The 13,236-nt window shown below is 44.8% G+C and overlaps 1 protein-coding gene across 21 annotated transcripts in view; it reads left to right on the forward strand.

Annotated features, from left to right (window-relative positions):
- KALRN (kalirin RhoGEF kinase) overlaps positions 1 to 13,236 on the forward strand; it is a 692,612-nt gene that overhangs the window by 639,973 nt on the left and 39,403 nt on the right. For 11 of the 21 annotated variants that reach the window (XM_027536186.1, XM_027536257.1, XM_027536195.1 and 8 more), the window contains 4 exons: positions 2,644 to 2,882; positions 4,641 to 4,894; positions 8,461 to 8,584; positions 9,665 to 9,724. In XM_027536186.1, coding sequence (XP_027391987.1) covers positions 2,644 to 2,882; positions 4,641 to 4,894; positions 8,461 to 8,584; positions 9,665 to 9,724 — 677 coding nt within the window. Of the gene's footprint in view, positions 1 to 2,643; positions 2,883 to 4,640; positions 4,899 to 5,186; positions 6,822 to 8,460; positions 8,585 to 9,664; positions 9,725 to 13,236 lie in introns of those variants that run through there. The other 10 variants (XM_027536309.1, XM_027536396.1, XM_027536404.1 and 7 more) reach the window with 6 other exon arrangements.

A 13,236-nucleotide genomic window follows, 5' to 3' on the forward strand; every position in this document is an offset into this window, starting at 1 on the left:
GCACATTGTATCTATTTTAAAACAAATAACATGAGATTATATAGTAGAATGCCTTGATTTTTTAAGATAGAACATGAGACTTCAAGGCTTCCCAGGTGGCTCAGTGGTAAAGAATTCTCCTGCAACGCAGGAGATATGGGTTCAATCCCTGGGTCAGAAGATCCCCTGGAGAAGGAAATGGCAACTCACTTTGGTATTCTTGCCTGGAGAATTCCATGGACAGAGGAGCCTGACAGACTACAGTCCATGGGGTCGCAAAGAGTTGGACATGACTTAGCAAGTAAAACAACAACATGAGACTTTAAAGCAGTTATACAGAGAGTTTGGGCCATGCCTCTGGTCTCCCAACTGTAGAACAATTTGGTTAAAAAAACAACAACAACAACACTAAACTATGTGATCTCTAGGGTTCTTTCTAATTCTAAAGAATCTAAAATTAAACACCAGCCCAGCCCTGAGGGATAGTAATGAAAGCTGTATATTGTTCACAGCTTTTGAATATACAACTTTGATTTAATGCTTATGTGGATAACGTAAGCAAAAATGTGTGAAATATAAAAAACATTCATTAAATTGCATTCTGTTAGGAATTTCTGACAGACTCTAAGTTGAAAATGAAGTTGTTAAGTTCATCAATTCAGGACGAAAGAATAATAAGGTAGGACAATAAATTGAAACTGTAGATAACTGAGTACCAGTAATGGCTCCCACCCATATATTGAGTCCTTTCTCTGTGTGAGACACGGTGCTGAACATTTCACATATTATCACACTGTATTTTTCAAATGAGGAAGAGGAAGCTCAGAGAGGTAAATAAACTGGTCCCAAGTCAGAAAACCAGTAGGTGCTAGAATAAGAACTTGAACTAAGAGCTGTGTAACTTAAAATCAGGTTCTTAACCCTAAAACTGCAGTATAGTTGCTAGTGGTAGGGCATACATTTGTCTATGAACTCCCCAGCAAACAAAACAAAAAAACAGGATCAGGTATAAGACACTGTATCTGTCAGCCAGATACAAACCCAATCCAGAGATGTACAGCTTTCCTAATCCTAAGACCTAAGTTATGCAGATTAAGGCTGGTGGAAGAAGACAGTCTCTCTGTGGAGCTTATTTAAGAAGATACACCATTTTCAAACACTTTAGCATAATTCTTGTATATAATCAAAGTAAAACCCCAGCTCCATGAGATAGATATTGATTCATCAAATCAGTTTGCTACAGTCTGCTTCACAGCTGTCTTGCTATCTGCTTCAGATTTGGAATGGTACTTCTTTGACCGTAGTCACTTATCCAGACTTGTATTGATACCTGGTTCCAAGAAAACTTTTCCCTAATTATAGTGAGTTATGAAGCTATTACTGAACTCAGTTCTCAATGCCTAAATATTTACTGTTCTCCAAGGAGAAAGGTCGAGGTCTGGTAGCAGCCCGTGCTGCACTTGTACACTCAGAAGACAAAGGACGTGACGATGGACTGGGGCCAGGCTTTTACTTATAGACGCATGTGCAGGCACTTCAGAGTCAGCCTTCCCGTCCTGAGGCCTTAGATGGAAAGGAAATTTGGACTGTATGTTGAGTCCTGTTAAAGTACATACCTATTACTATAGAAATGTCCTCATCATGGAAAGTTCTCTGGGCTTCAGCCATTAACCCAATTAAATATCTGTTACAGTGAACATTGATAGAAACAACATAATTAGGCCAGCCTTGAAGTCACTGTTAGAGAATTTGACCTGTGTGGTTTTTACCTGCTGTACCTCTTTACTACTCAGACCTTGGAACTTTATCATCTTAAACTCAGGAAAACAAAGTTCATCTCTTTCCCTTCAAGACAGCTTTCCCCTGTCTCCTGAGTTCCGCTGACCACCATTCTCCCAGCTCCCAAACTCGAGGTACCCTGGCTTCTTGCCATCTTTTCCCATCTAGGCTGTGTCAGCCTCGCCTCCCGCTGGAGCACCTGCCACACCCCTTCCTTGTTCCCACGGCTCTGCTCAGGTCCCGCCTCTGCCCTGTCACCATCTCAGGGCTCCTGATCAGCCTGGCCTATCCCTCCCCCAACCTGCTGCAAGGTTTTGGTGCCAGCACCTGCATTTAAAACATGCAAGTTCACTGAATTCAGTCACTTTTCGTGATCTTCAGAATTAAATCCAGACTCAGTCACCTAACTTTCTAGATCTTTTACACCATGGCAACTTGAGCCTCCCTTACCTGTCTCATCTCCTTTTTCTCCATGGAGAGCCATGGCCCTGTGCACCAGGGAATCTGACTCCATTCTGTCCCCGAGACCCACCTCCCATTTGTTCCCACCCTGCAGAGCCTGCATGGTGGCTGAGGGCCAGCAGTTTCTGAAGCTCTCTGTCGCCACCCCCACTTGCCCCTGTGTCCATGCACACACACACATACTACAGAGCCTTCTCTCCCTCCTTTTATACCATTTTGGTTTTGCATTTTCATCATTTAGACAACACTAAGAATAGTTCTCAGTAGCTTATACATTCATTAAAAACAGGGCAGCATCTTCCTCATGATACTGGGGATACAGAGTATCCCCACTCTCTCTCTCACAAAGCCTTCACCTCATGAGCCTCCAAGTCCTCATGGGATTTCCAAAGCTGAGAGTAACAGTCTGCTCTTTCCCTGCAGCCCTACAGTCGCCCATTGAGTATCAGCGGAAAGAAAGGAGCACAGCCGTGATGAGGTCCCAGCCTGCTAGGGTTCCCCAAGCCAGCCCCAGGCCCTACTCCTCCATCCCCGTGGGCTCCGAGAAGCCCCCAAAGGGCTCCAGCTATAACCCGCCTCTGCCACCCCTGAAGATATCTACCTCCAATGGCAGTCCAGGGTTTGACTACCACCAGGCTGGGGACAAGTTTGAGGCCAGCAAGGTAAGTGATGGCCCATCACCTCCACCCTCACCCTCTTTGAGGGCACAACCTCTGTTCTTACTTCATAAAGTAGCATCTTTTTATGCTGATTGTTTTAGCAGGAAGAATACACTAAATACCTTCTAGTCTCAATTATGTCTCTTCCTTCTCTGAAAAACTGAGTGAGTAAGGCCAGTTTCCCCCAGGTTCAGACACTCTGTGTTGAAGGGCTATTGTTGCCATCTGCAGAAACACTGTAGGTAATATTGTAGTAGCAATTATGATTTGTAGCAAATAGAGGAGTTGTGAGGTAGATCACCTAAAAGTCGCAGCTCTAGGGTTTGACAGCTTAAAGAGATTGCCCTTTCTAAAGATGAGCTCCTGAAGCGAGCCCACAGCTCTTCACCACCCATAGGCTGATGCAGCAAGGGGGTGCTGCCCATTGATGTGTAACTGCGGAAGCTAGCCTTGGATTAGACATTTACCACAGATAATCCACAATTCAAACATTGTCATGAGGATTGTCATCAATGTACACAGCTGTTTTGACCCCACAAAGCAGTAGAAATGAGAACGAATGGGAAAAGTACTAGATCAGGAGTTAGGCCATCTGGTTTCCATTCCAAATTCTGCAGCTCAGAACTTTGTGTCTTGCATTAGAACCTCAGTGGGTTACTTAATCTCATCAGGCCTCCATTTCCTCTAGAACTCAATGGGTCTATGGATAGGAATGTCTACATTTTTGACTATATGTTTTTACCTTATAGTTTTATTTTTCTTACCCAAATTATTAGGTGATACTGATTTTTTTTTTTTTTTCCAACCACACTGCACAGCTTGTGGGATCTTAGATCCCAACCAGGGATTGAACCCAGACCCTCGGCAGTGAAAGCACCAAGGAATTCCCATTGTTTTTTTTTTTTTAACTATTGATGACCAAGTTCAATTCTGTGTTAGAGTAACTATACTGACCTATTTTATCACCTGGAAGTGATTTTTTTCATCTTAAAATCCCTTGCCCTGTGAGTAAGTTGAAGTCACATTAATTTACTGAAGAATTTCTGGCTCTCACCATGCTGTGAGGCAACCAGGCATCCCTGGGAGTTGCAGGTCTGTCTTGAAGTAGCTTCCCGGTGGAGAGTCACGTGAAAAAGTCATGGGGGCAGGATCCTTCATATTAATGAGTACCGGCTGGGGGCTGGAGCTGGGGGTCTGGAGGAGTTCTGTCCCACAGTGGTTGGGTCAGGATAAGTCATGGCCTGGCCTTTGAACTGGGCAAATGTCTCACTGTTACTTCTGTCTCAAAGAGGGTCAGAATGTAGAGTAAGACCAGTGCTTTTTCAAAAGGAAGAAAAAAAAATGTATCAAAGAGCCTGTGTTCTTTTCACTGGGAGGTTGTGACCACTGACCTGACCTTTGCCCAGGTGTTTACATATGCCTGTACCTTTGCCACACTCTTCCTCCCATGAGCTGGAGGCTGCTGGCAGGAAGGTGTGTGCTAAGGAGGGATTTCCATGCCGAAGGCGTGTTCATACCTTTCCCTATGGCTGAGCAGTATCTCTACCTTTACACCCTCAATTATAACATTAATGAAACATTGCCATAAAATATATTCTCAGATCCCATTTATGAATATAATTTCATTTCTCAGGATAATTTCTGCCTGCTGTTTACCTTGCTAGTAGGAAGCTTGGCTTTTAACCACACAAGGGTGCAGAGCGAGCGTGTGTGAACCAGCCTTCCTGTATCTGTGTCCCTTTCACCTTTGTCTCCTCACAGAATGACCTGGGAGGCTGCAACGGGGCCTCATCCATGGCCGTGATCAAAGATTATTATGCACTGAAGGAGAACGAAATCTGTGTGAGCCAAGGTGAGGTGGTCCAGGTCCTCGCCGTCAACCAGCAGAACATGTGCCTGGTGTACCAGCCCGCTAGCGACCACTCCCCCGCCGCTGAGGGCTGGGTCCCTGGCAGCATCCTGGCGCCCCTCACCAAAGCCATGGCAGCCACAGAAAATAGTGACGGGAGCATCAAGTAAGTGCCTCGTTGGCGTCCCCGGGAGAGGAGTATGTGGATCTAAAAAAAATTTCAAAACAAAGAACACAAAAATGCCAACGCATGGTAGGGAGTTACTGCTGCTTATTCTCGACAGCGCCAGCGGAGCCGAGGTCTGAGTGCTGGACCGCACGCAGCAGGGGGCATCCGGGCTGGATTGTTCAGTTCTTTCTTTGGTGGTGGTGGTAACAGTGGTGGTTTTCTTTCCTTTTCATTTATAATTTTCTGTTTTGTTTTTTTTTTCTTTTCTCCCCACCGGCCCCTTGTTAAGAAAAGAACCCTACTGAAACCCTAGGTGACAAAAGGCATGCCTCCTGTTGCTCCATTTGACCCACCACAGGATCCACTGGACTGGACTTCTATTTATATTGTATTAAGTTACTGATATATATATATACACACACACACACACACACACACACATATATATATTATTTTTTGATTGACTCCAAAAAATTACCTTAGCACAAATGCCAGACCTGCATAGGTCAGAGGCCTGCTGCTTCTCCCAGGAGAGAGGCAACTTTTTGGTTGTCTATGGAAATTCCTGTGTACAGACTGTAACTTTTTTTTCTAATTTTCCCCCTCCCCTGTCTCTCTAATATATGTTCATGGTCATTTGTAAGATATTTCTTTTCCGCATTTTGGTTGCGAAGGCCCTTCCAAACACATTCCTGTGTAAAGTATTTTGCACTATTTAAAGAAACCCGTATGAATGAAGTCAGGCTGTGCAATATAATGGAGAGCCACAATGTTCATCATTGTACCTGTAATGTAACTCATAATTTTAAATGTGTTATTTTAAATATGTAAAATAAATTTTTACCATGAGCATGTCTTTATGAGGTTAAAGACTAGTGGACCCTTTTTCCTCATTGCACTGTTCTGGAACTTTTAAATGTACAAATGATTCTTCTTCTTCCTCTTCTTTTTTTTTTTTTTTTCCTTTAAGAGTTGGTTGAATGCATTGGCAATTTTTTCCTAAACAAAAAGTGCCTTTGCCACCAAAGCTCCAGCCCTAGCCTTCCCTTCTAAACAGCCCCTGTGGGTTGTCTCTAACCTCAGAGATGAGGAATGATGCAGATCAGATGCTGTCCAACTGGGTGACCTGGTGGTGCTGCTGTAAATCAATGGCGAGTGTAGAAGGCGGTGGGGTGGCTCGCAGCCCCCGCTGCATTGCACACTGAGGGTCACCGGTGCCCAGGGGAGAGGAACTCACATAGGGTACTTGAGCAGCAACGCCAGCAGAGCTGCACCTCCTTGGTGCTTTCTGGCTCAGGAGACAGGTTGCTGACCCCACCCTGGCCTTTCCAGGTAACCATAGGCCCAGCTGGAAATCAGCAGCAGCCCCTAAAAGGCAATAGACCCCATTCATCTTATCCTTTAGATATTTGGTTTCAGAAGCCTTAGAAATAAAGGCCCTCAAAGCATTCAGGTTCTTATTAATCAGTGACTTACAGTGCTAGCCAGTTAGTTGTGATCTAATTATCCAGGCACTCAGCACTTCTCCCTTCTCACCTTCACATCTTTTGTTCACGTTTCACACCTTCCACAGGAAGACTGGTAGGAAGGGTGTCAAGCCAGGCAGAAGAGAGCAGATTCAAATACCAATTGCTCATTTGATTCCTTATCAGCAGTTCTTGCACAAGGGTTAGTGGAACAGAGCAGTGGACTGAAAGTGGTTGTCACTATTTATCAATGAAGGACACTCATTGCACCCTCCCAAGGGCTGCTGTGACCACAAGTGTCAAGTTGGTTGTATTGCTACAGGATAAATGTCACTGAAATGTCTCTGTTTCCACATCAATCCCCGGGCTTGTGGCCAAGAGATGGAAGATCCCAAACCATGATGACGCCTTCTTCTGAGAAAAGGAATAGTGAAATTAAATGTGTTCTGCCTCTTGTACTATTTTGTGTCTGCTTCTCAACATTACTTGTAGCATTTCTAGTTTCAGGGTTGTGATAAACATAGGAACGCACCCCCGTGCTCACACACACACACACACTGTGCTGGCTGCTCTAGGAGTTTTTTCAGCAGGGACCTCCCTGACTCAAGATGTTCTCAGAATGAGCAGGGACTTTGCTTTGGGGATAAAGATAGGGGATTAAAGTCTGGCGTTAAGATGATATTACCTGAAGTTAGTTTCTGTGACCAGTTCTCACTCAGAAACAACTGTTGGAGTGAACAGCTGGTATGCAAGGGATCCCAGGGAGCCTGCCAATTTAGAAGATACAAGAGAAGGTCTGGCCAGGAGATTCTTTCTTGCCTTTTGTAGGAGCTGCTTTCCAAAAAAAAAAAAAATGAGGACATGACTATTACCACTGTTTCTTACTCAGAAAGTAGATTGCTAAACCTCCATGTTTGTGATAAATATTTTGAGCATATCTTCCCCAAAACATCCTAAAATCCCTGACATTTGTGGAGTTTTCTGGAGGAGATGCTATGTATTTCGGAGCATCCTCCTTCCTCCTGAATCTCATAGGTCTCTCTCTCTCTCCCCTGTCTCCCTTAATGAAGGCTCTGTTAATTGAGCTTTGTCTGTATAGGCCTAAATTTGATAAGGAGACACTGGAGAGGAGCCAGCCTCACTTACTCCAGACGTGATAGAATGTCATCCAAACTCTGTGACCACATCTGAAACTGACGATACTCACCCAGGTCCCCAATGCTGTTTGTGGCTTGACTTTTGATGTCTTTGTCTTTGAGTTGTGACATATGTGGAACTCAAGAGCTCTGCACCAGCCTCTCTTTACAGGTCTATGAAGAAATAGCTCCAAACCCCCTAGGGAGAAGAAATAAGTTAGGATAGTGTGAAAGGGCATTGCTACTCTCACCTCCTGAGAGCACATGTTGAGTCTTCTCCCAACAGGAAAATTCTAGGACCTCTCAGTGGTTGACAGAGCCCTGTATTCACAGACATGGGATAATGTGGAGAACACCAACCCTTCATCCTAACTCCTCCAGATAACTGAGTGGTACTCACCAGTCTATTAAGTCAATGCCCTAGAACTTCTATCTGTACTATACAGCGTTTGAGACTGGCCACAGCCCAAATACAAATAATGAGATGGAAACCTCATTATCATCCTTTTGGGTCTTTGTGTCTGATCCTGGGCAAGTACCTTACACACTATAGAATATACCTCCCTTATATTTCCTATTTGACTCCCCACCCCTAGTCGTCTCCCATCCACCATACCCTTCAGGAAGGGAGTTCCTGAGTCCTCTAAGCCCTCATCAGTATGATATAAAAACTTGCCTCAGTAGAGTATTAATAACTCCATTCTCATTCTTCCCTCCAATGCTGCAACCAACCTCGCACGTCTGTTGGGAGGGGTCAAAGTTCATCCTACTCACTTCCTGTTGGAAGTAAGATCCACTTTCAGCCTCCACCACAGGAGCTGGTGTGCAGGTCTGGGGCCTCTGCAGCCAGGGCTTCACTGGAGTGCCTCACTTGCTGACTCACCAGAGGGTGGCAGTCCCACCCACCGCCTCACTCTGCCTTGACCTACCATTTTGATTGGTGCATTTTTTGGTACAACAGGAAGTCATGTTCATGGCATACTCTACGCATGAGAAAGCGGGCAGAAGTGGAGAACACGGGTAAAAATGAAGCCACAGGGCCTCGTAAACCCAAGGATATTCTGGGCAACAAAGTCTCTGTTAAAGTGAGTAAGGTATTCCGGAACTGTGTCCAACCTCTCATCTACCCCCACCCTGCAGCATTCTCACAAGGAGACTTGGGTGGATGGGGACCAGAGGGGAAGTAGTTTAGTAGGATTTTGCATGCGAGATCAATTTATTTTTTATTTTTTATTTCTCCTGGCAACTTCGATTCAAATAAGTAAGTATCTCTTTTTTTTTTCTTTTATACCTTCCTTCTTATACTATGCAGATGTTTTATAGCAAAATTATCTGCAGTATTATTTATTCTCTTAGAAATGCAAGATGCTTGATCCATAGTAAAGTTCTCAAAGTCACCCATTCAGTGTCTTGGGTTTAAAAATACATGCAAGGTAAAGAGATTAGAGCTGTTTTCCAAACCTCCAACCCTTTGAAGTCTGAGGTTTGGAATGTAAGGGCTACTATGTCCTTGGTAAAGTTTCATTTCTTTTCCCCAGAATTCAGACATCACCTTCAGGCCTGTGCCTGGGCAGAGAAGGGAAGCATGTTGATGAAACCCAAGCTATTGCTCTGTAATAACCCAACTATGATAACGAACTCCCTGATTCTAAGCTTCGGCAGATCCTTGTTGTGCCCCATCTTGAAATGATGTGGTCTGTTTTCTTTGTTTTGGGCCCTCAGAGGAAAAGATCTGCCTCTGGACAATGGAAATTAGATTGCTGATGTGTAATATTGTTATCATGTGCATTATCTACCTGAGTCTTCTGAGAAAAGTAGGAACAGTCAAAACCCGTTCTAATGTCCTTCTTGGGGAAAAGAAATTATTGTGTCTCCCTCACCCTCGCCGGGGAAGTCCAGCCTCACAGAAGACAACAGCTGAGATTTGACAGCACTCATGCTTCATTTGGCAGCTTCCATTGCTATTTCCTGGGAGATGAGCGGCTCTCCCTGGAAAGAGCATGCTGCCGCCCGAGGTGGCCCGCACGCACCTCACAGCACCTGGTTTCTCTCTGCCCGGTTTCCCATTGTTCATGCTTCTCTTAAGTTCTCCCCACTCTCTAGCCAAAGCTGCCTGTGTTCTAACTGTGTTCTCTTTCTTCCCCCACCTCATGCTGCCCATCAAGGAGACGAACAGTTCCGAGGAGTCAGAGTGTGATGATCTTGACCCTAATACTAGCATGGAGGTAGAAGCAGCTATTGTCCTCTTTACTACAATGATTGTCTGTTTTGATGTGTTCTGTAACAGTGACCTTGCTCAAGTGACCAGCCAGTCAAGGATACATGGTGATATTAGGGCATTTCTGGGTATCCCATCCAACTTATAAAAAACAAAACAAAACTGAATTCAGTTTAATTTTGATTTAAAAAAAAAAAAAAAAAAAACTCTTCCTAGATGCCTTTTTAAAAACTTCTGGTTCTCTTGAATGCTTGCTTATTATTTTCTTCTTTGGACGATCTGGCTTTGTGTAGAAAATCTCCAGCATCATAATGGGAGACTTGGAAAACATTTTTTCATGGAAAATAGCATTATAAATAGTGACTGGCTCTCAATTAAAGAGAAGAACCCATTTTTTTTAGTTCTCCTTCCTCCCTTTTTCCTTTCCCCTTTATGTTCTTTTTCTTCTGGGACTAATTCCTCCCTGAAGGCACCAGTAAAATCAGGGATTAGGTGTGGTTTGTGGGATGACCTGGCCCCTGGTCACTGGGTATAGCTGGTGGATAGCAAATGAGGAGTGATCACAGCAACTCCAGAACCCGCTCTTCCCCAGCCCCCAGGGCTCCTGGGCAGTAGCTGCACCTGTCATGAAGGAAAAGAGCCCTGGGAACAGCCTGCCTCCTGTAGGCCTTGCTGAGTCCTTTCTAGAGATAAGGAGGCTGAAACCCAGCTCAGGGGCCTTTCTCATACCACAGGGTTACAGGAATGTGGAAGAGAAACCAACATCTTCACCACCAAGGACATCCAATCAACTTCAACTCCTTCTAGGCCAGGAACTCTTTGGGATTATAGAATTAGGACTTTCACATGGCTCACCACTGACAAGCATCATAAATTTACAAACCCTAGAGAATTGGAGCAAATGGCTTTCCTGCCATTTTGTCTTTCCCAGTAAATTGAAATGTTTTTCTCCAAATCTGTGCCCACATCCCTGATAATGGATAAAAGTTTGAGAGTTCTTCTGTGCATAAAATGTAGAATGTATTTTTAAAAACTTTTCCTTTTTATAGCCCTATGATTTTCACTTAACTAAATGGACCTTTATTATTCTAATTTGACCTAATCCCAAAGAAAGCCACCACTATATTATGACAACCAGCACAAAAGCCAAGGAAAACCAAATGACTCTGAGGGATAAGTCGGTGGTGGAAGATGCCAGCTGACTTGAACCAAGCCAGAGACTAGTGGTTGAAAGTGAGAGATCAGGAGAAAATAGTCCCCTGTGGCTGCAGGTGTTGCCACGGAGCTAAATCTGGCAGGTGTGGGCCAGTCCGGTGCTCCCCTGTGGGAGGAAGCAGATATGGCCTTCGTAGTCTAAATGTATCTTAGAGAGTGAGGAAGGTGGGGGAAATTTCTGGCTCTGCTTTCCTTGCATTTCACAGGACAAGCACCAAGTCCTGGGACGCCCACACCTGTCAGCTCGGAGATATGCCTCATGGCGCCTGTATCTCCAGATCTCAGCGTTGCTGGCATGTCCTGAAAATGTCATCTGCAAATACCTGGAGGGAGGGGGGAGAGCCAGCTATCTGCGTTCTACAAGGCAGTTTGGGACGTTTCTCAGCTCTGGTGGACTAGGGGGAGAAGGATGACTTTCCTTCGCTGCTCTTTAGAGGAAGAATTGGGCACAGGGAGGTGTGGGACAAGGTGACCTTCTCATGGGTCAACACTGAGAAGGTTGACTGATGTAATTAATTCTCTGTTCTGCGTTTAGACGAACAAAAGCTTGCAAGTGTGCATGTTGTAGCCCTGCTTTGTGAATTGCACACATTTCTTGGCTTCTTGTTCATCCAAGGCTTCACATGAGCTTGAGCACCGGGAGGTGCTGTGGTTGCATAAGGAAAGATGTTAGGATGTCAGTGCTGATATAAAGAAAGCCAAAAATTGTGTTGATGCATGTATGAAAAGTTTTTAGATGTAACAGTTGAGGCAGAACTGGAACTCTTGAAGGAGTTGGAAGCTGCAAATATTTTGGTTAATCTAGTTTTCTGTAGTAGAAGTGCCTGCAGCCCTTGAACATTCATATGGATCCTTGTAGGAATTATCGGGCTCTTCTAAACTGTGTTGCTATGTTGAAATTAACTCTGAGCACAGAAGCAGGTGCTGAGGGAAAGCAGGCATCATGGCACTGCTAGCGTTTTCAGACACAGATGACGAATAAGATATACAAAGTTAACCTATTCAATATGAATTTTCTGAAGGGATAAGTATAGGTAGCACTTTATTGCAATGTCCCTTGCAGAAGAAAATGGCTTGGGGGTGCCTACTGAAAAGAGCTATATGTTAAAGACCCGGTTTGAGAAATATGTGGGCTGTCCACCTCATAAAGGACTCTTGCTGTTAAATTGAGAGCTTTGGGCATCATTTCCAGGCCCAGTCTGGCCCCAGGCTTTTTGTACCTGATGACTGTAATAGGTGTGGTCTCATTGGGAGTTTGTCCCTGTGCCCCGCTGAGCTGAGCTGCAATTCCTATGACCTCTGCTAAGATCCCCTGGGCCTGAGCCCCCCAGCTGACACCCACTCCACACATCCTGTGCACTGCTCAATGCTAGATCTCTGAATGCTAAGTCCTGCCCTGCTCTCTGCCCACCCTTGACCTGATGCCAGCATGTTGATTCCAAGCCTAGTCATGTATAGGCTCTTATCTCCTGCCTCTGCACGAATATAATTTCCAAAGCATTCTTTATTTATTCTCAATTAGTGGGTTGAAGGGTTCCTTCAAGGGGCAGTTTTCTGGGGTCTCTGCTTATACATTAGCTGATTGCTACCCTCATGGCAGGCATATATCCTAACATGTGCCTAACATACAATTTTAGGGAGATATATAGGCACATCCCTGAAAGCTAGTAAGAGGAAAATAAAGCACCTTGAATCCTAGGAATCTGATTTTCAAAGCTTTCTGAGAACACCCAGTTTTGTAAAGGGAGGCAGTTCTGCTCTGACGTGTACATCCTTTTTCTTCCCCTATAGAGACATGCTCATGAGTGTTCTCAAGCATAACCTCCCCTCCCACTCCCAGGACCGCAAGCCACACCACCAGCCCCTGCTGAATTGGCTCTTGGTCTCTGCGATCCCCTCACAGCTCACAGCCCCCTTGTCTCCTGCTGATCCATGAGCACATCTCAGAGGGAACCATTCTAAAAACAACTAGATCTCTCCATAGTTTAGTCTTGTTCTTTATCCTGCACTGATTACACTTTGGGAGTGGCAATGGCGGGGGATATTATAAATGAGAGAAGTGTCTGTACGTGGAAGAAGAGTCAAATCAGGCTGAAAATCAAACATGAGGCTTGGGAACATTCACTTGGGAACAAGTGAATGTTAATTCATTTTTCCCAGTAGAGCTTAGACTGCCAGTTGTCTTTTATTGACAAGGCAGGCAGGTGTGATGGTGGGCTAGGTACCACATGCCCACCTGCCAGCTCCTCACCCTGTCCTGCCCCATATCTGCACTGACACCCAGGCGGGAGGCAGGGCTGAAGA

This window comes from Bos indicus x Bos taurus, chromosome 1 (genome assembly GCF_003369695.1).
Source record: "Bos indicus x Bos taurus breed Angus x Brahman F1 hybrid chromosome 1, Bos_hybrid_MaternalHap_v2.0, whole genome shotgun sequence".
Classification (NCBI taxonomy): domain Eukaryota; kingdom Metazoa; phylum Chordata; class Mammalia; order Artiodactyla; family Bovidae; genus Bos; species Bos indicus x Bos taurus.